The 22,896-nt window shown below is 33.9% G+C and overlaps 2 protein-coding genes across 5 annotated transcripts; one reads left to right on the plus strand and one right to left on the minus strand.

Annotated features, from left to right (window-relative positions):
* Window positions 1–1,192: 1,192 nt before the first annotated feature.
* Window positions 1,193–9,610, plus strand: LOC133292646 (OVARIAN TUMOR DOMAIN-containing deubiquitinating enzyme 9). 4 transcript variants are annotated; one of them, XM_061491090.1, is made up of 11 exons: window positions 1,193–1,315; window positions 1,857–2,257; window positions 2,335–2,588; window positions 2,991–3,064; window positions 3,910–3,964; window positions 4,843–4,917; window positions 5,015–5,088; window positions 5,186–5,234; window positions 5,939–6,023; window positions 8,484–8,540; window positions 9,302–9,610. In XM_061491090.1, the coding sequence occupies exons 2-11, from the start codon at window positions 1,936–1,938 to the stop codon at window positions 9,355–9,357; spliced, it is 1,101 nt and encodes a 366-aa protein (XP_061347074.1). In that variant the 5' UTR covers window positions 1,193–1,315; window positions 1,857–1,935; the 3' UTR covers window positions 9,358–9,610. The 4 variants fall into 4 exon arrangements, 3 of the variants coding, with proteins under 3 accessions (XP_061347074.1, XP_061347076.1, XP_061347075.1); XM_061491092.1 differs by having other exon boundaries at window positions 2,353–2,588; XM_061491091.1 differs by having other exon boundaries at window positions 1,200–1,315; window positions 1,860–2,257.
* A 3,132-nt stretch (window positions 9,611–12,742) lies between these two features.
* On the minus strand, window positions 12,743–22,142 carry LOC133292605 (pumilio homolog 4). The gene is given in 12 exon segments (XM_061491029.1): window positions 12,743–13,183; window positions 13,272–13,485; window positions 14,776–14,970; window positions 15,888–15,998; window positions 16,104–16,316; window positions 17,460–17,567; window positions 17,672–17,813; window positions 17,894–18,479; window positions 18,600–19,323; window positions 20,821–21,513; window positions 21,862–21,920; window positions 22,101–22,142. Coding segments are annotated over 10 exon segments (2,988 nt in total). The 5' UTR covers window positions 21,490–21,513; window positions 21,862–21,920; window positions 22,101–22,142; the 3' UTR covers window positions 12,743–13,157.
* Window positions 22,143–22,896: the final 754 nt, after the last annotated feature.

The following is a 22,896-nucleotide window of genomic DNA, read 5'->3' on the forward strand; positions in this document are numbered from 1 at the left end:
TAAATTGGATGAGTTACATTCTCAATTTTTAATTTTATTTATATTTAACGAGTTACACATGATGAATAAATTTGATTTATTAAATACAATTGGATCAATAATTAATATTAAATTTAAGACTTACTATACTTTATAAGTGGATTTTTGTATAATTTTTTTTTTGATTTTACCCTTTCTATTTATATTATTTTAAAATGTAATTAAATTTTAAATGTATATTTTTTGCATTAATTATATATACTTTTTTTATAATTTCAAGATTTTTATTTTTTTTGGTATAAAAAAGATTTCATTTTTTTATAATTTTTAAATTCTATTTAATATAGTTATTCTTATTTTTCTAATGGGATATGATATTATTACTACCAAATAATATTACTATCACATCTTAACAGTTGATTTCCGTCAATCATCGGTTATCATTTTTTAAAAGTCAAATTCATTAATTAATTATTTAGTAATTCGCATAAATAATAACCGTTAATTAACAGAAATTAACAATTAAGATATTATAGTGACGTTGGTAGTAACAATATCCTATCCTTTTTCTAAAAGCCTTAAAATTTAGATGAATAGTTTTTTTTTGGTAATCAATTTTATATGAATTTAAAAATACTAATGTAATGTACAAGTTTTTTATTATTATAAATTATTTAAGATTTTAATATCAAATATTTATGAAACATAATCATATCAGATATTATTATGAATAGAGACCAGAGAACACAATTGAATGCATCATTGCATTCTCGCAAAAACGTTAACATCAAATTTAAGACGTGCATGCTCGTAATTTAATCTAATTTTGTGAGACACGAAATAATGAGTGAAGATTGAAGGTCGCCGAATAACATGAAAAAAAACCTATTAATTAGCCGAATAACAAGAAAAGAAACCTAGTAAAAAGCGCGCCGTTTTTGCACCCTTCTACATATATAACAATATTATTTATTTACGAGTAAAGATATTCTAACTACTAAAAACTCTCACTACTAACTTATTACTTATCACATAACTATTTGATCAAAGAGAGAGAATGTTAAGAAGTTTTTAAAGAGAGAGAAAATGTAAATTTAATAGTGATTAGATAGGTAGTAAGTCATATACTTACTCTTTATTTATTTATTTATTTCTCTTTTCAGATTTCACTTTTTTTTTTTTTTTTTTTTTTTTTTTTTTTTTTTTTTTTTTTTTTTTGCAGTTTGGTTATTCTTTGTTTCTCGTTTTCTTCAACATTCAACAACGCTCTTTTCCTTTTCCATCTTCCCTCCGATTTTTGCATTCTTCTTTGCTTATTCATCAGTTTTTCACCAAGGTTCGTCTCTTTCTTTCCCTTCTTTCTTTCTTTCTTTTTACAATTTTAAAAATAATTTTCTTCGATTTTTTCTGTTCGGGAATTTTGTGTCAGGATATGGGTTCAGGTTTTTCTTTTAATGATTATTGGTTGGCATGTTGAAAGGTTGATGCTTTGGGAGTGGGAATCAAGGGTTCTTTATTGTGTGTTCATCGATGCAATTTCAATTTTTAGCTTTTTAATTGCATGTTGAACGAGCATTGTATTGGGCTAAAGGTGGATGATTTTCCACTTTTATCTTTATTGTGTTTCTAGGTTCGATTGAAAAATTTGAGGACGTATCCTTTTAGGGTTTTCTGTTGTACATAGAGAACTGGGCTGATGTGAAGCTTTTGATCTGAGATTGTTTATGATGAATTTGTTGATTGATGTCTAATGCTTTTCAATATTTTCATTGTGAACTAGGTTTATATATATATATATATAGATATATCACTCTGCTGACACGTTTGAAAGCATTGCATCCTATTTAGTTTGACTATCAAATTTTGTTCTTTTTCAGCAGTTGAATTCTTTTGGGGCATATACACAAGGCAAGTTAGTTTCTGGAGTAGATAGAATTGCATGTGTTTTGCAGGGACATGGCAACACATGACATGGATCCTGATGTTGTTCGCTGGGGTCTTCATCTCCTAGATGGTTGCTCATTTACCCATAATGTTTCGCCTAGTGTCATAACTCGATATGATCCAGATTTAAGTCAAGTCGAATATGTTAGAGAAGGCTTCTGTCAGCCTACATATGTGGAGAATGATGAGGCTGTTGCACGAGCCTATCAAGAAGAGTTATCACAACTTGATTCCATTGAAGCTTCTGGGATGTCTAAATTTGAGAACGAGCAAGAACGAGCATCCATTTTATCGCAAGATTGGCACTCTTCTTCCAATGGAAACTATAACTACGGTAGTACAACTTGGCAGTTGCAGTTCTCTATTAGATATCTTTTTTCATTATGTATTTTATAAAACTTGTCATGATAGATTGTCAACAACATGTAGACAGTGAGTCTTGCAAGAACTCCGTAGATGAGCCATACAATATGAAAGAAGCGGATAATTATGGTCCAAGTGAAAGGGAAGATGATGGTCATGAAATTGGAGTTTTCGGTTCGTCTTCTGGGTCAGGAGAGATGCCAGTTACCGGTGATGACTTGTGGCGTTCATTGGAAATATCAGATGAGTCTTCTCTTGATGGTGAAGTAGGAAAAAGATTAAATCAGATGGTTCCCATTCCTGTAAGTGTAGCATTAGTGAAGCTACTCACTTTTGTGTTAAAGTCATCATATTTCATCTTTTACTATAATTACCTATTGTATTATTTGCCATTTGGAGTGTCTCTTCTTTGGATGATTTCTTATACATTTCAAGTACAAAATTCTTGCATGTTATGAATTTTTAACCCACGGTATTTGCAGGAACTAGATTGATTCTAAGTAGTACCTTAATCGTGAGAAACAAGGTTCAATTTAGAAATAATTATGTACCACACTATATACACTGTATATAAAAATGTAGCTCTATAATTCTGATTTATATACGCAAGACTTAAGTGATATATTATTAATGTTACAGTTTAGATGTGGTATTCTAACTTGGATGATAATTTACACACTTATTTCTCTTGTTTGTGTTTACAGCATATTCCTAAAACCAATGAAAAAATACCATCTGATGATGAGCAAATATCAGATCATCAAAGGCTACTAGACAGGTTTGGTTTATTTTATGTTTTATTTCTGTTGGTTTGAGTAGTCTCCTATATAAAAGTTAAATACTGCAATTATATATTGTAAAGTGTCAATTCAACCAAAATTTTTAAGTTGTTTTATCGTACTTCTTTAACACGCGTCCTCACACAAAAGCCCAATGGACTTGAAGTTGGAAAAAAAAACAAAGGAAAAGGAAAATTAGGAACATAGCAATGTTGTCCAATCCCTTTGCATATTAGAGATGGTTGCTCCCTTAAAGCATTGAGCAGAGCGTCAGAGTGGAGGGACACACCTAGGGCTCATAATAACTCAAGTATACTGTATCTCTAGCGAACAGCCATAAATCACCCTGTGCCTCCGAGTAGAGGGATCCCATCCAGTGCACTTGGTGCCTTAATGAGTTAGTTTCTGAATAATTTAAATAACGTGGTGTGTTCATGACTTAGTTTCTAAAGGAAATTGCCATATTATCTTCCAAAGCAATATTTTTAGAAACCAAATTTCCCAGCCCCATATCACCTTCAACTGAAGGTCTGCAGCACAATTCCCAACTAACAAGATGATTCTTTTCAGATCTCCCACTTCCTGACCACAGGAAGTCCTTCATAATCTTCTCTATCCTTTGATCCAATCCATTTGGAATAAGAAAGGGTGAGAGAGAGGAATATTGGACAAGCAAGATTGAATATAAATAATTCAAATACAAGAAAGATTATTCTATGTAGTTCTTTCTCCTTTTTATTTTTCCTACACTTCTTTGCATGTATGTTATAATACAATGTACATCTTAACTTTGTCTTTTTGTTATTGATCGTTCATCTAATTTTAAGAATTTGGTCTTTTTCAGACTGCAGTTATATGATCTGATTGAGTGTAAGGTTGAAGGAGATGGTAACTGCCAGGTTTGTCCTTTATCTTTGTAAGTGGGCATTATTTCCGAGATTTATTTCAATTTTTATACTGTAAGATTATTTCATCCTTGTGCGGGGTTTGCCCTTATTAGTAAACCTTACTGTTTTTTATGTTTAGTGGTGTATTATGTCACTGTACAGTAGTGCATTGCTCATTAGTTGTTAGAATAAATAACTGTTTTCAGTTTATTAGTTTTATTAGATGCTTAAGATGACTACTGCTGAGTCACCCTCTTGCTCTATAAAATAAGAGCGTGTACCAAACCTAATGTAACTTTACTCTTTTATCTTCTTACATGCAATAACACAAATGCTCCAGAAACTTCTTTTTCATCTTCTCTCTAACTTTCTATTGCTTTACATGATTTTCTCTCTAAATTCTAATAGTCCTTATCTTGTGAAAGTAGGCTTAGCAATGGGGTGAGTTTTTGCTGATCCTAACCCTGCCTTGCACCTCCCAAATTTAGTATCCTACCTGCCCAACAACAAACAACAACATGGTACTTGTGGAAGAAAACCTTAACCAGCCCCATTCCTATGAAAAATTCAAACATGTATTTATATAAATTCCTTTCTCTATTAACGTTATGATATAGGTTATCTTCTTAAAATGTTCATGTTGGTTTTGTCTATCTATTGCAATTTAGCCATTTAGTTCCTTTTGAAGAATAGCAGAGTAATGACTGATATTTTTTATATATTATGATTCAGTGACAATTTGACAAATTTCCAGTTATATAATAGGAATTTTCATTTTCATTTTTTTTATGAGCATTGCTAACTATTAGTGCATTACTAAACATAAATTTTCGTATAGTTTTTATTTTTCAATAAAAAATGAGTGCCTTATCGTTTTCGTATTATTCCAGTTTCGTGCTTTGTCAGATCAACTCTATCGCTCTCCGGATCACCACAAATTTGTGCGGGAGCAAATTGTTCAACAGGTTCATTGGTGTTTGTAACTATGTATTACCTGTTGGGTGTGCCACCTTATAGTAGTTGTTACAGATATATTTATTGCTTTTTGCTGTGTTTTGTCAGCTCAAGTCTTACCCAGAAGTATATGCTGGTTATGTTCCTATGGCTTATAGTGATTATTTGAAGAAAATGAGCAAGTATGTTTTTATCTGTTGTTATATTATGTTATTTCTGAGGATATGGCTTTATTGAAGTCCTCTTGTTTGCTGATAGCTTTCTGTGTGGATGTGTTAGGAGTGGTGAATGGGGTGATCACGTCACGTTGCAGGCTGCTGCAGATTGGGTATGAGGAAATAAATATTTTTCATTTTATTTTTGCCTTCCCTATTATACTTTTCTTTTTTGTTGGCTATGATTGTGCATATATATTTGGGATTTCAAAATTGAAATCTTTACCAATCCGATCACATGGATGCGTATTCCCTTGATTTGCATCTGAAGGTGTTTTGGAGCTTTGAATTGTAAATTGATTTCTTAATTGTTCAAAAAGAGTCCAGTGATTTTTTTGGCATGCTTTTTCTTTTAAAGCTCAAATGGTTTAATGTCTTAGTTAACGTAATTGCTGATTTATCCAAGGTTTAAATGATTAGAATTATAATCTTTATTTGATAAATGATTTGGGGCTTTAAACGACAACTGCTGTATGCTGCTAGCTTAAATAAGTTAGGAGTGGTAATATGATATTTACTTATAGAATTTTTTTTTCAAAAAATAAACCACTCATTAAATCTCGACCAGCGAGAATAGGGGTGAGGGCAATTCTTGTACGTAGCTTTATCGTTATATATTTGCAAAGAGGATTTTTCTCGGATTCGAACCCGTGACAGTCACAAAAGTGCAATTTAATTACAGGATTTGTTAATGTAAAATTTGTAAGTTATATTATTGTTTGGAAGATATTTGCCTCTATTCTGTAAGAGCTATGGATAAATTAAGTATCCTTATCCTGTGGGTGGAATTTAAACAGCATTTCTCATGTCATTTCAGTATGGTGTCAAAATTTTTGTTCTTACATCCTTTAAGGACACATGTTACATCGAGATACTTCCACAGATACAGAAGTCTGAAAGAGGTAAGATTTTATTAGTATTTGTTATTTTTATATATAAGGACACATGTTCATCATGGTGAATGGCCAACAATCGTAGTTTTGGTGACACTGTTTTTAATAAATCAAAACCGATGTGTACATTGTCATATAGAAGGAATATAGCTGTCAGGCTAATAGAAGGGGGGAAGAGAGAGAGAGAATGATGGACAATATTTTTGTTGATGTTGTTAAATATTATAGATACAAGAGGAAATGATAGTAATCCTTGTTATATTAAACTACACAACATTGGTGCTATTATATAGCAAACCAATTGAAGAATACAAAGAGACACACTCAATGTGGGACTTCTACACTATTAACACTAACACTCTTAACACTCCCCCTCAAGCTGTAGCATATAGATCATATGCTACAAGCTTGATACATAAATAATACTCCCATTAGGAACCAAAAACAACAATGCTACATCAACGAAATGAAATGACCAAGTATAACAAATCAACTGGAATGATCATCAGTCTGAAGAGCTGATAAAGAGACAGTGCTGGAATGGACATCAGAGCATGGATGGTGCCGGAATTATCATCGGCAAAGACAACTGAGCTGACCAGGACATCAGCATCAAGATCCCTCTCAGACATTTCATTTAACAGTTGGTGAGAAGCCGTGGTTTACCCTTGACTATGCTACAAGCTTATTACAAGAAAGACCAAGTAACATAACATCAAAATAAATCTCCTAAATGAGAAACCAAAAATCAACAATGTGCTAAAAATGGCGTCGAAATGAACATCAACATGGAAGATGCCGGAATGATCATCGGCAAAGACAATTGCGCTGGAATGACCATCAGCAACATGGACGGTGCTCCCCCTCAAGAGGAACTTCTAAACAGTGCCAGAATTATCATCGGCAAAGACAATTGTGCTGGAATGACCATCAGCAACATGGGCAGTGCTCCCCCTCAAGAGGAACTTCTAAACAGTGCCAGAATTATCATCGGCAAAGACAATTGTGCTGGAATGACCATCAGCAACATGGACAGTGCTCCTCCTCAAGAGGAACTTCTAAACAGTGCCGGAATTATCATCGGCAAAGACAATTGTGCTGGAATGACCATCAGCAACATGGACAGTGCTCCCCCTCAAGAGGAACTTCTAAACAGTGCCGGAATTATCATCGGCAAAGACAATTGTGCTGGAATGACCATCAGCAACATGGACAGTGCTCCCCCTCAAGAGGAACTTCTAAACAGTGCCGGAATTATCATCGGCAAAGACAATTGTGCTGGAATGACCATCAGCAACATGGACAGTGCTCCCCCTCAAGAGGAACTTCTAAACAGTGCCGGAATTATCATCGGCAAAGACAATTGTGCTGGAATGACCATCAGCAACATGGACAGTGCTCCCCCTCAAGAGGAACTTCTAAACAGTGCCGAAATTATCATCGGCAAAGACAATTGTGTTGGAATGACCATCAGCAACATGGACAGTGCTCCCCCTTAAGAGGAACTTCTAAACAGTGCCAGAATTATCATCAGCGGAGACAACATCAGCAACTTGGACACTGCTCCCCCTCAAGATGGATGATGAATAGTATAAATGCTCCATCTTGGGAAGAAAGAAAATTAAAGAAAAACAAAGCTTCGCGGAATCGGAAAAGTCGCCGGAGACGGCGGTGGGTCGTCGGAAAAGTCCTCGGAGACGGTGGTGGATCGCCGAAAAAGTCGCCGGAAAGTGATCGGAAAAGTCGCCGGAGACGGCTATCAACGGTGGACGACGCGGTCAACGGTGGTCAGTCAACGACAACGGTGGTCAACCCAACAACTTCCCAAGGATCATTCTTTTCTGATGTGACAGATCAATCTAAGCTGCAGTCACAGAGCATACTAAGAAAAACCCGAAAAAGAAATAGCAACGGGAATCCCTCAAGGAGGGTGATGTCTCTCTATAACCATATTGAAATTATGGAAAATAGAACTAAGTTAAACGGATTAAGATTCCTCTTGTTAGGCTCTGATACCATGTTAAATATTATAGATACAAGAGGAAATGATAGTAATCCTTGTTATATTAAACTACACAACATTGGTGCTATTATATAGCAAACCAATTGAAGAATACAAAGAGACACACTCAATGTGGGACTTCTACACTATTAACACTAACACTCTTAACAGATGTAATTTGTATTTAAAAAGTTCTACTTGATAAAGTAATTAAAATATGGTTGCAAAAATGATTTGATATGTTACTGAATAGATGGTAGCAGGAAGATTATTTAGGTACCCATAGTTTTTTTTATTTGTTACACTAAGGTGTGAAATGAGCATATTTATAAATGGTAATATCTTGCTTATCATATCTATAGAAAAGTAATTTCTCAATTGGGGTGCATAATCTAAGTGACATTTACCAATAGTATTTTAAGTTGTTTCAGCCACATGCAAGTGTATGACCCTTATGACTTCTGCAGTGATATTTCTGAGCTTTTGGGCAGAGGTGCATTACAACCCAATCTATCCAGAAGAAGGTAACATCTTTATCTTTAATACAAACAATATAGAAACCCAGGGAATGAGAAGATGAAGCTCTTAAATGTACAATATTATGATTTATGTAATTCCACTTCCAGTTTAATTTTGATAATGCTCCATTATGTCTCTTACTATGTCCTCTGAAAGGTTCAGAGTATTTCTTGCATTATCATTTTCTAAATATAATGCTGTGAATCCTATTTTACAAAATTCAGCTAAAGGTCTTTAGCAAACAATTGAAATGGTAAATTTTACCCCTCGTCTTGGGAATACACTATCTGATTTTCAAAGGTGAACCTAGAAAGATGGGTTTAAATCTAACTGATTCGCAGTTGATAGAAATTTGAAATTTTCTTCTCTTAGTATTTTGATCATTCTAGTTTGTTTCATGCATTTTGAATTCATTTGGTGGTTATTATTACAGCTTTATGTAATTTAGCAATAATTGTTGCAATTTGTCTATGGATGTAGTCTTAAAATAGGAGGATTGTTTGCGTCAGACTCGTTATGTGACTGACTCCATAAGATATCTCCTCAGTATTTTATTGTTGAGAGTTGATTTCTATGAACAATCCTCAATTTTTGGAAACATAAATTAAAAAGGCCAAAAACATAATAATAAGAAAAGGGCAGGAATTTAATTGTACTCTCATTGCATATTGCTATATCCACACACATTCAGAAATGCATATTGCTACATCAATCTTTAAGTGCTAACGTATCTTCATTTAATTGTATTCTGTCATTTCATATTCAGAATTGCCTTCATCCTCTGTAAGGAAAAAGAAGAGATGGTGGAATTTCGGTGGCTAGGATCAGTGCACAATGGATGCAACTATTTCACGCATCAACTTTGTGAGGACTATTTGAGCTTTTATTGCAGCAGGAGCATATTTATACCTTTGAAATACTGCCTGTGCTAAAAGCCAGAGTTGGTACCTCGATCCCTTTCAATGTTTAGTGTTGTTGCCAACACTAACAGATTCCATTATTTTGTATATAAACATTTTTTCCTTGTATAGTATTTATTCTTTTGTATATATTTTATGTTTCCTATTTTTACATAAAGTAAGCAGCATCTGTTTCCGTTTGTTTTGTTCGAGTTTCTTCTGTAGTTTGCTGTTTTTTATTTTATTTTATTTTTCCATATTACATTCTTGTGAAGTTTCTGTAAGAATCGTACATCTACTACTCACCAAAAATAATCGGGAAGCATAAAAAGACATGAAAGAAAGGGTTGGGCAGAGTGAGTGAAGGAGAATGACAAGAACGTATTATTTTTAATTTGTTATCGTAAAATCCATACGTTTTACATGTATATACACCAAAAGATGGGATTTACATAAGATTTGTTCATTAAAAAATGAGTCTAAGTTTTTATTCCATCGTGAACAATTATATATCTTAATTAATTTCCTTGGTTACTTAAAGAGAAAATATTATTATTATTATTATTATTATTTTTGGAAGACGTTAATTCCTCTAACTTTTTTATTTACTACTATTAGTTTTAAGTAATTTGGAGGGAGTACTGCCCTGTCAAGGTGGAAGTTGCGGGTTCGAGCCCCGTTAATTCCATTAGATACAAATCCAATAAAAAAAAAAGACATCAATTTATTTCGTGTGTAAAAGAGAATCCAACTAACAAAAAAATCTCATCCATGACAGGGCTCCTTTTTTTTTTTTTTTTTAGGGTAAAGATTTCGACATAAACAATAACAGTTGGGTGTCATGGATAAGGGGGTATAGAATATATATGTAGCGTCTACATGGAGAATTCAAGTATTGTCTACGGCATTAGTCCGATCCTTTGTAGGAACTACCCGTAATAACGAACTTGCAAAATAATTTTTTTTTCATAAAAGGATTCGTTATTTCTGACTGTGCTTCACCATGTAAAAGGATGTCTTTAAGAGAACATAATTATTTTTCACGATTCTACATTGAGTTTGCTTATGTATTTTGAGAAAAGTTATTCTTACAACCTATTTTTGTTTACAATCTTTTACAACCATATGTTAACCGTTGATTTTCGCTAATCAACGGTTATTATTTTCGTCAATCAAACTTATTAATTAATTATTAATTCCCAATAAATAACAACCGTTTGATTGACGAAAATCAACGATTAAGATGTGAGTGTAAAAGGTTGTAAACAAAAATAGGTTGTAAGAATATCCTTTCTCATTTATTTTATATGAATATAAATTCCTTAAAGTTCTCTTTTTATTAGCATATATTTGAACCAATTACCATGTAGAAAACAAACCCAAGCTGAGAAAGTAAAATTATTTTTATGAGCTTTCTAGACTTTTTCTTTTACATTGGCATATGTTTGAACCATTCTTTAGACCGGTGGCAAAAAACCATGAACCAATTCCAAACCAATGAAACCGGTCAATCCAAAATGGTGTTATTTACTACTATAATTATAATTGCATTGATCTTCGATGTGGGAATTCAGTTGCTCTATACGCTAAATATAGAATTAGAGAAAGGTTATACTTAGAACCTATTTTTATTTATAATCTCTTACAACCATATTTTAACTATTGATTTTCCTCAACCAAAGGCTAATATTTATTATTAATTAATAATTAATTAATGAGTTTGATTTACGAAAATAATAACCATTAATTGACAGAAATCAACAGTTAAGATATGATTATAAGAGATTATAATGAAAATATATTATAAGTATAACATTTCTCATATATATATATATATATATATATATATATATATATATATTTAACTATATCCCATTTTATGAACAAAAATATATCCCATTCAAACACATATCTTAAGGCATAATAACAAAAGCTGTAAGTACTTTTGGAACTTTCCCTACAAAATGGCTATATCTCAGTAGTTTTCTTCATTCTTAATTGTTCAGTCCCTCTTAATGAAAGGGGTAAAATAAGGATTCTGATGATATCTAGAATTCATCCAATACCCAAAAAAAAGGAGGGAAGGGGAGGGGAGCAAGAATGTAAAATTCGTTGATGATGCAGGAAAAAAAAAACCCATCTTAAATCATTACAAATAACCAAATTCAGCAGAAGTAATATAATAGCATATTTTTTCGTAGGGTACCGTTGGTACTTTTTAAAGTTACCCCAGAATCTAAAACCAAGTAGAAACTACCCTCAAATATACATTTAGGAGGTGTTCGGTACAAAAGATTTTTTTAGATTGCTTGGAAAGTTACATTGGTAATCTTATATTGCCATGTTTGGTACAAGGTTACCCAAAAATTTTCCTGGAGATCTTTCTTTCTTGGTATTCTTATTTACACACAAAATTCTTGTTTCAAATTACCTTTGAAAGTGTGGTATTTTATAAATCTCACACCAAAGAAAAAAAGAAGCAAACTTACGAGACAAAAATATCGTGCAGCCAAAAAGTCATTCTCTGAGGTCTGCAAGTCTTTCAACTCACTCGAGTCCAACCACTCCATAGCACTGAAGCCGCGTCGCCTTGAGTTCCTTTCAAGAACCTTTCATCGTTACCCTTTAATCTCGCGCCTCGATTTCTCACTATATCCTTGAGTGGATGATGACATGTTAGATTCAGTATCATTGGCATAGAACTCTTTCTTACGGTCCATTAACCTTTCTTGGTCGAGGACGTTCTTCACACATGGGGTTGTCTTCCTTGACTTTGTACTACTCAATCATGGTTGAGATTGATTTGTCTAATCGCACAAACCTAACTGACACAGCTGCTAAGATAAAAAACGAAATAAATCGTGCAAAAGTAAAAATACTAAAGGGTTATTTTTATAAAATAACCCCTTTTTCCAGTAACATTTCACAATTAACCAAACATAAAATCAGTAATCTTTACCCAATATTTCTAGTAATATTTTATCTTATCAAACAACTTTTTGATAACATTCTTAGAAAACTTACTTTCCTACCATATTCCCATTAATCATAATTCCTAGACAAAAAAAAATCTCTTGTACCAAACGTCCACTTAGGTGTTTCTTGAGTACGTATTCTTAACGGGGGAGTTGTTTTGGGATGTGTACTATTAAGTGATTGTATCATGTGAACCTTCATTGCATATTAAAGTCTCTGCAATAAACCGACCCGTGCAAACACAAAATACTTCTCTTTGGTATAATTCATTTAAATTATTTTCCCTTTGTGGAGCAATTAGATTCTAATACAAAGAGATAAGATCAACCCAATAAATTTGCAGTAAATTATTTACATACAGGAAAAGAAAGTTAGAGCCTGATCTTCTGACTCTGGTTACTGCAATTACTCATTTACCTTTATTTTCTTTACAGACAATGTACCTCATATACATACACAATAAATACACATTGCCATGACTCTAATCTCGACATCCTAAGTTAACTCTCCTTATGGAGATTTTCTGTTCAGTAATAGTAACGAAACAAAGCAAAGTGCGGAAAATAATTTATTCCAGCCCTGCTGACACTGTTTATCTCCAATGCTTTACATTGGCAAGGATTGCAGAGGAAACTTGGTAATATTAACATTCACGTTAGCTGTACAAAAGAAAGACCTTTATGTTGTGACAGGATTAGGACTACTAGTCCTCCAGACCTCAATTAGCATGCCTGAGGATGTAGTAAGTTAGGCCAACAACCCTATGCGCCTTTCTGCAAATGAGAAATCAAGATGCTTCATAAACAATTCACAGACAAGCAATGGAAATTTATACAAGGAAGAAGTCCCTGCATTCCTTACCTCCAGTGGTTATGAGCTTCTCCACACGAGAAACTATATGTTTGCCATAAGTATACCGCTTCAGGGCATTCAAGTGAACCTTGATGCGAGAAAGGATCAGCTCAAGACTTCGATCATCGCAAGTCTCAAGAACCTTTTGCACAACATAATTTCCAAAAGGGTCCTTCATCATAGCCTGCAAATTTCATGTTATATCATCGTGCATTAACCACCTCTGATTTGATAAATATACGAAACAACAATGTAATTTGATACTTGAACTTTTATTAGAAATAAATGGAACCCCTAAAATGATTTTTCCTTCCTAAAAGCTTGTTTTTATTTTTTATTTTTGGCAATGCAGACAAAAATCAGAAAACAAGCAGTAGCCATAAAAGAGGTCTAGAAACACTAATGTTAGTGTCTTGTAACACATCTCTCGTATCAACATTATTATTCAGTTTCTCTTTTTTTCTCCCATTTTCCACCAAATAACACTATAATTTCAGCAGATATATTTAAACAATTTAATGCTATACAGCATAAAAGGAGGTTATCATTCCATGGTAGTGAGCAATTTATGCAGTTCTCAAGTACAATTTCATTGGAGAGGAATGTTCGTATTTTCAAGAGTTATGGCCTTACACTTGTTATGATATAGGATTGTCTTTATGGCTTCTATCTACTGCTTTGCTCACGACTATTACAGAGGAATTTCTACTACTGTTAAGTAGAGATTGGAAAGTTTTATCCTTTTTTTTTTTGGTGCAGGGTGGGAGAATTTTGTTTTTTTTTTAAAATCCAATCAGATTCAAACAATGTCGGACCCATATTGGAGGTGGCTCTCCCAACACTAATTACTGCATTCCTATACCTCTGTTCTTATCAGTTTAATATCTGATAAGTTGGCCATTGGTCCACATGATATTATATTAACTTCTTTAGGCAGGGGGGATTTTAGGCTTGATGTTTTCTTTCTTTTCTGTCTTTAGGCTATCTTTGGTATCGATTTAAAAATTAAATTTAAAAACTATGAGAGTAAATAAATGAATAAAAAGTGGCTAAATATTTAGATCCTAAAGAGTTAATTGTGTGGCATAGACATCCAGTGGAGAACCTCCATCAACACTGCTGCTGCCTCATTTTTTTGCCAGATAACTGAAGCTCCCAACCATTTTATCTGGGTCTCAACTGCGATTCTACCAAGAGCAGAAGCATCTGAATCCAACTAACCCAAAAAGTTTCCAAAAAAGAATACGTGGAGTGCATATTAAAAGTACATAGGATAAACAACAAAAATACTTACCAAAATTTCCATATATAGGTTAATATATTAATTAATTTTCATTTATCAGGAAAATATTCAGTAAAAAAAAAAGTGAACACACGTGAACAGATTTTTCAACTATGATCGTATAATAATACAAGTTACACACTAATCTCATCCTACACTAAATTAAGTGACGAGATCTTCAGCCTCAGAAAAACTGAAATTTTGAACAATAAGAGATGAAAGGGGCCATACTTGTAAGGGCTCATTCTCATCAGAGGTACCAAGCATTTCATTCACCAAAATCTGACGTTCTTCAGGAGAACCGAAAGCCAAGCACTTCTCGATAACATTAGAAGCAAATTTTTGCTGGCTCATCTTAACAATTTGTCCAGCTAGCTTGCTGATAACAGCAGTCCGTTCGTGTGGTTTACCATGTTCCAGTATATGCTACCAAAGAAGAGTATATTATAGATGTGAAAAAGGAATTAGAAAACAATAATAAACATAATGTAGATAAGATATGCTATGATACAGCACTCATAATCAAATGAGCATAAATCAATAAGAAATCAACATTTATTTAAAAAAAGGGGAAAAAAGTTTTATGTATCACAAGTGATAACTAACAAAACAAAAGCAAGTCATCTCAAAACCCAATCTGTTATTGCAGCTAAAAAATCAGGACAAGAAGATGAAACCCAAACTTTCAATCAAATTATCACAATAATATTAGCATGTCAACATTGGCCAAGACTCTAATACTAGTTCTGTATCACTTGATAATGAAACCTCTATACATTAACTTAGACAAAAATATGAAACAGGAATAACAGTGGCAAGTGGCGGAATATATAAGCGCAATAAATGTCTAATTACTAGCTTACTTAACAGTATATTCATTTAATTTTGGGAAATATGAACATGCCAAAGGCATATGGACCTTTTCGACATAAAATGATATGATAATAAAGAAAAGCCACATTAACAGAGTTTAAACATTGTGCATGAGATCTAAAACGCTATTTTCTGGTCAAATAACTGAAGCAGCATACATCCAACAATTTTGTTAGAAGATGACTACTTCAGATTTCAGTCTTTCATTCTTAACAAGGAGTCAGGGATGACCAACAAATGGCTAAGAGCCTAAGACCAAGACAGAAGCAGAAAAATATCTTTGTCAAATTACGAACAAGAACTTTGCTCTCTTCTAAAATCAAAAAACAACCGAAGTCACCAACCTATAATGCATATTACAAGTGTGGGTATAAGTGCAGAAGTGCAGAGCAGAAAATCTGCACCTCTAGTGCTGATGTGCATTTCCTATCATCTAAATGAAACAAATTCATATACTGAATGCTACATACCTGAATAACATAATTTCCATATTGATCCTGTGCTAAAGTGCAGACAGATTGCATGATTTCAGCCATCATAATTTGTTGTGTATTTAGATCATCACAATGTTCTAGAACCCTCTGTTAGCATCCATGCAAACTGTTAACAGTTAAATAAAGTGCTAAAAGAAAAAAAAACTCATCACTACCTCAACAGAAAATGAATACCATGTTCAATGGTCTAACCTGAATTACTCTGCATCCATAAGGATGAGTAGAAAGTGCAACAACTTGCCCATAAAAAGATGAGACAATAAATTGAATTCTATCTTGAGGAACACACTCTATACACTTCTGAATAACATGGTTTCCATTTTGATCGCGTATGCATTTCATTACTGCGCCATCGAGCTCTGACACCAGTTGAGTCTGCTGATCCACATCAACCACCTCCAAGGCCTGTGAATAAATTTAGCTAAGATTTGAAATAATGCATTCATTTTTCATCTTACCTAAAAACAAATAATAAAGAGTTTTTTTTTTTCGGGTGGGGGGAGGGGAGGCCAGTTCCTTTGAAGTTTAACCTTCCAACAATGAGTATTTGTCAATATTCACTGTAAACCAAATAAGAACTAAATCCGATTCGTGTTTGAATCCTAATGACTATATACCTAAGGATGATCTATGTAGCACTGACGCGACACGTGACATGACACGATACTCCGACACGTCAATTCTAAAAAAATATGGATTTCGACACGTTGAGACACGTTTTAATATTAAATAATATTTTTAATTTATATAATGTATATTTCATTTAATATTCAATAAGTTAACAAAAAAATGAAACTAAATTAATAATACTCATCAACACGTTATAAAGGTGGAAGCTTTAATAAAAAAACAGGAACTGAGATGGGGGAGAGAGATCAAATCAGATTAGAGAGATCAGAGAGACACAACAAGAGTGTAACAAGAATGACAACGATGGTGCTGAGATGATATAAAAAGGCAAAAAAAATAATTGATATGATCAGGTGAAAGCTTCATTAATATATTTTAATTTAAAAAATAATATTTTTACAAAAAATGCCATTTGACTGTGTCGGACACGGTCAAATTCGCGTGTCGAAATGGCCAATGTGTCGAGAATGTTGACCGCGTGTCGGACACCGTGTCAGAACGTGTCGACGGGTCAGAGCGTGTCAAACACAACACTCCCTGTTTTTTGGAGTGTCCGTGCTTCCTAGAGGATGATTAACCTTATATGTTTGAAGAGGTACCACTAGACAATATGAAAAAACAGACAGACAAATTTCAATACTGCAGAAAGTGGAAAATCATACACAACAATATCTCAAGTATTCCATTATTTACTTAATACTAAAGTAAGCATGCATCAGTTTGAAAAAGAATTGAGCAAAAATTCATGATGGATATGCCAAAAAGAGGTAACCTGTACCTATAAACAGAGCACTAAGGTTTGACTAGGGGAAATAAGACCTTATTCAAGACATTGAAGAAATGAGATTTTTAGAGTCAGGCACAAGTTAATGCCTATGAATAAGGGACTAATAGGAGACTAAAAGGCTTGAAAGGCACCTTCTGAATCACTCTGCAACCATACATTTGCAGACTAAGAGGTAAAACATGACCTGTAAGTTGTCCAGCTAATTCCTTTCGTTGACTCGCTGTACCATGCTCAAAAAACTGCAATAGTACAAAGTCAAGCATGAAATTCAAAAATCAATAACCAAATAAAAAGAGCATATTTTTTACAGTTCTCAGTGTTCAGTAACAGATGCTAATCATACTTTCTGTATCACATAATTTCCAAAGACATCAGTCATCAAGGCACGGGCATGAGGAATGATCTCAGGAAATATCTTGGTCTTCTCTTCTACTGAAGCTGTTTCTAATTTCTGCTGAATAAAGCGGCTACCATACTGATCAGTACTGCATTATGGTACAGATTATCAATTCAGACTTCCAGAGCCATGTCACAAGAAACAACAGTTGACGTGCAAGATTCATACCTGAATTGAACCACATTATCAATGATATCTGAAAGTTCAAAAGGTCTGGCCTTGTTGTTCTTAAACTCATCTAGTAAGGATGAAGCAAATCTTGCCTCCATGTTATTGCCACTATCAGCATGCCATGAGCCGCCAGAACCTCCCATTGAACTTCTCATCATAGAATTTAAGCGTAATATACGTTCATTCTCAAACAGTGGATTTCCAGATCCAAGAGAAGGGAGGGGGGAATTTGTAATCTGCTTTCCTGAATATGGCATGCCAAGACCATATGGCTGACTCCCAAGATACCCCTGATTAAGAAGCCCAGATTTGCTCAGAAGTGGGAGTTCATATTGTTGCTTTTGTTGAGTAAGAAGTGTCTCAAGATATGCTTTCCGAAGTCCCTCTAAGTTTCCATGCGAAGTGTCAGAGAAATTTCTCATTTGAAAGGGATCACCAGAACTACTCATCCCATGCATTGAGTAATCAGAACTTTGCTGCAAGCATTGGATGAACCGTGGGTCCAGAGTTGTGGAATGAAGTTCAGGAATAACTTGATTTCCTAGTTCATCTAAACTTTGTCCATCTCTGCGACCCCTCAAAGCTGGAATCGAAGAACCAAACTGTTAGAGCAAACTCTTAAGGCTAAACTTCACTGAGCTTAAACTAATTCATAAAAAAACACACATAGAAAGGAGTCAGTCAGAGAGAGTGAGAGAGAGACCTGTCTCGAGATGATTATTATAAACAGTATTCAATTTTGAGTTTACAGGATATGCACCAGGAACATGGCCAGCAAGGTTGATGCTTGGCAAATTCGCTACATTTCCCATAGAATGCACTTTTGAGCAAAGACTAGCAGAAGAAGCAGTTTTTTTCAGTAGATTGACTTGCTCATTTGAACTAAATGTGTTAAGGTTTGTTACAATCTCATTATGTCTGGGCAAATTAACATTGCTTGGTGTGCTTAACAGAACATCAGGATGATTATCGACTTCCATATGTAGCTTAGATTTCAAAAGACTATCTTGCTCTGCATGTCTAGCACTTGACAAATTTAACCCTGATAGAGAAGACACCATAGCAGTAAGATCGTTCATATTGGAAGAGTGACCGTTCTGGGTGCCCAAGCCAATACCACTTTTCTCAACAGAAAAAACTTTATTATCCATTTGAGGAACTGCAGACCCAACAGATCTCCCAATAACCTGCAGTTCAGGGGTTGCCACCCTTGACCGAGAAGAACCCACAGCAGATGCAAAACTATGAGAAACATTTACACCATGGTTCTGAAGCCCGACCAAACCAGGAGTAGAAGCTGAAGAACGCAAGCCCTCCAAGGACTCACGATCAACCATACCAGTTGAGTCCATGATATCACCAAATGCATTGTGACTTGCGGGCCGTGACATATTGCTAGAGAGGGAAGCAGGTTGATCAAGTCCTTCCTGCTAAAACGCTAACTTTGGTTATAAGTTTAACAGAATGTGAATGATAGAACAGGATAAAAAAATTAGTAGGACATGTTCTGTAAGTTCATTTACTTAAATTATATAAAGTGATTGGATGGCTATGGTTAATGTTGCGATTGAAGGACAAGGATGAAATCAACAACACAATAGATGTATTTGATGACACTAGTTCAACATAATTTGATATAGCTACTATTTCAACCGTTATTTTCTATCTTCTTTGACTGTTAGTATACTGCATATATGATGAATGGAAATCAGCTTGTGCCTCTAAACTACACTGATGTCCTAATTAATCTATATGAGAAAATTATAAATTATTATAGCCCTGCTAAACAGAAACTAACTGAATCATCTTTAACTACGATTAGAAATACGTAATAGATTGTTCCTAGACAGCAAAACTTTAACCATCATTAGGCAAAAGCTTTTCCACTTTACAGATAAAAGGATGTTACCCAACATTCAATTGTATGCTTGATAGGATTCAAAAAGAACAAATAGATCAGTCAAGACAAATTTTCCCTCAAACAGATAAAAGCCAAATACTTAAGAGCTAAATTATGAAGCTAAATAAATATAAAAATTCATAAATTAACTTTTAAAGAGAGACAATCTATCACTTTAGTATGCTTCTTTGCTCATATAAAGAGTCTGTTTGGCACATATTTTTTTAAAGCTCAAAGCTACTTTTAAGCTAAAGTTAAAAAAAAAAAAAAAAAGAGCTTAAAAAATAAAGCTAAAAGCTGCTTGGTGGTCATGTAAAGTTGTTTTGATAGTTTTGAAGGAGGGAAGATGAAATAATTTGTTATTAGGATGGATTATTAGGGTAAAGGATAAAATTTATAAATACAAGTTTAGAATAAGGATAAAACTGTAAAATAAATATGAGGACTCCGAAAAGCTAGCATACATCTTAAAAAAAAGATCCTCTTGGGAGCTTTTAGCTTTTGGCTTTTTTCTTCATTATAAAATAAATAAATAAATAAAAACTCTTTTTATAATAAGAGCTTTTATAAAATTATGTTTGGTTAAGCTTCTGCTTCTAAGGAGAAGATAAGCTAAAAATAAGACATGCCAAACAGGCACAAACAATATAAAGAACCTTTTAAGATTGCTTTTTTCTTCCATGAGAAGAAAATGTCTACTGCATTAAATTCATTGTACTGTATGTAAGGTCAGACATCCCCTGTATGCAATGGAATATTGACAGAAGAATTTGGCTTAAACTGCCAGATCAAAGCACCTGTATTTCATAATATACACCCAAGCTTCTTTAACAATCATTACATGCCAACAACTTGTAAATATTAGATGATTCCGAAAAACTGATTATGAAATCAACTTTTACCATCTGCCTCATGTCAAAATGAGGTTGTAAAGAAAAAATAACACCTCACAGTTGATTGTGCACGGAAAATGTCTCATCTATAACTAAAGATACCACACATGCAACCAGGATAAATTAATTACCTGAAGAATGTCACCAAAACACGTCCTCCTTGAACCAAGACCAGCTCCTGACATTCTTGCAAAACCATCCATATGTCTGTCAAGCAACTGAATTGAACTCTGCCTAGCGAGATTTCGTCCACTAGCTTTCCTCAGTTCCATCAAATCATTCTCTGCCTGTTGCACAGAAAATCCTGGCTGCATTGAAAATAGTGATGAGCTATCACCATTTGTGGTCACATTCTTCCTCCAGTCCCCAAATCCCTTAATTGAAGAAGATGCGCCAGCTTGAAACCTTTGTGCAACACGCCAATCTTCTTTTGACAACAACGGTGGAGGTAATCTAGGATTTATACTCTCATGTGAGTAATAATAAGAAAGATATGCAGGATGTGATCGAATCTCATCTTCAGTCAAAAATCCATTATTATTATTCCCCCTACTATTGAGCACTCCGAAATCAGAGTTCCTTAGACTACCAACAGCACTTAGAGATCCCTCCACGGTTGGAGGTGCACTTCCACTTCTATAAATATTGAAATCCCTTTCTCGATTGATAAACTGCTGATTGCGCTGCTCTTGCAGTATCTTTTCCAGCTCACTTTGCAAGTTGTCTTCAATAGTCCCATTTGGCAAAGGCTGCAAACCCCCATCTAAAGCTTGCACATCTACCTTACTCCCACTGTCCATCTCCAACTCCAAACTAGAAGTCACCTAGGAATGCCACCAAAACACAATCCATAAAAGTTGAACAAACTATATATATATATATATATATATTTTTTATAAAAAAAAGGGGATTTAAAAAAAAAAAAAAAGCCGCCCACACCTCGACCCACTTTCTCGTTGCTATGAAATCATAGGAAACCATACAAAACATAAGATAACAATATCATGGTTCCCTCTCTTTCACCATATCCTCCAAATTACATCAAACACAATCTCTACTATTTTCTTTCTTCCTTTTACCCACAGATAGGACAGAGCACAAATCAACAATGAAATTTCAATTACAAGGGAAAACAATAACCAAAACTGAAAAATAAAATAAAATCGCCATACCTTAGACTCAACAGCTCAAAAGGAACCTCCACATCGATACAAACAATACCCGATCCTTTCTGAAACCGAAATATAGAAACCCATTATCGAATTAATACATGACAACCACTTCCAATAATCCACACGCATATCAACCCATAAATTTTGCACATTTCAACATGAATCACGTCAAAAAATAAACCAGGAATTGAAAGAAAAATATTGCAGAGATCGAGGAAAGAAAGAGCAATCAAAGTTACCGTAATGAATGGAGTTGAGGATGAGGAAGCTGAAAATCTTTGGTTTCTGTTCGAAATCCTAAAAAAGAAGAATTTTGAGAAAAAGGGGATTTTTGCGTGGGCCTGGGCCCGTTTCATGACACCATATTTAATGGGCTTTTGCTTTGTATTGGTGTCGTGTCATTGTTCTATGCCTTTGCCTTTTTCCTTATTATTAGTTGTTATCTCTACATGAACAACCTATGCATTGGAAAACTCAAAATTATTAATTGCACCTTTAGAATGCCTTTTGTTTTTATTGTGATTCTCATAATGTTCCGTTAACACAATATTATCTGATTCTGATACTCAAGCCAATATGAAATCAAGGTAAAAAATACACTTAAAGTGAAGATGTGTAATTATAGTGAAATTCAGAAATAATTACCCATTAGTGAAGGTATGATACATGTTTGTTTTATAAATAATTATAAAAATATTAGATAGAGCCTCTCATTATGTTTTCTGGTTACAATCGAGCAGCGTGGGTGATGGCACTGACATTGCAGTGTACGTCCGAGGCTACTAAAAAATTAGTGCAAAGCTAGTTCGCATAGGCGTTAGAGCTGTGAAGCGTGATGGAATATTACGATTCAATTTACAAGGTATGGAACGAGTGACAAAGAAATTAATCTCATCTAAATGGATAAAGACACTATTGAAAAATAAAAATAAAAATTAATTTATTTTTATGAAGAAAATTATGAAAACATTATTTTAGTGCACTTGTCTCCTAGGATTTTTTTATTTTTTTTTAAGTAATGTCATTTTTTATGCA

This window comes from Gastrolobium bilobum, unplaced genomic scaffold, assembly GCF_033153095.1.
Source record: "Gastrolobium bilobum isolate Gb01-03AN ecotype WA unplaced genomic scaffold, APGP_CSIRO_Gbil_v1 utg2408, whole genome shotgun sequence".
Lineage (NCBI taxonomy): Eukaryota > Viridiplantae > Streptophyta > Magnoliopsida > Fabales > Fabaceae > Gastrolobium > Gastrolobium bilobum.

What these genes read in the sequence shown, in the direction of transcription:
- LOC133292646 (XM_061491090.1), top strand. Translation starts at nt 1,936, where the DNA reads ATGGCAACACATGACATGGATCCTGATGTTGTTCGCTGGGGTCTTCAT. An exon ending in CAATGGAAACTATAACTACG is followed by an intron (nt 2,258 to 2,334) that starts GTAGTACAACTT and finishes TTGTCATGATAG; the next exon opens with ATTGTCAACAACATGTAGAC. An exon ending in CATCAAAGGCTACTAGACAG is followed by an intron (nt 3,065 to 3,909) that starts GTTTGGTTTATT and finishes GGTCTTTTTCAG; the next exon opens with ACTGCAGTTATATGATCTGA.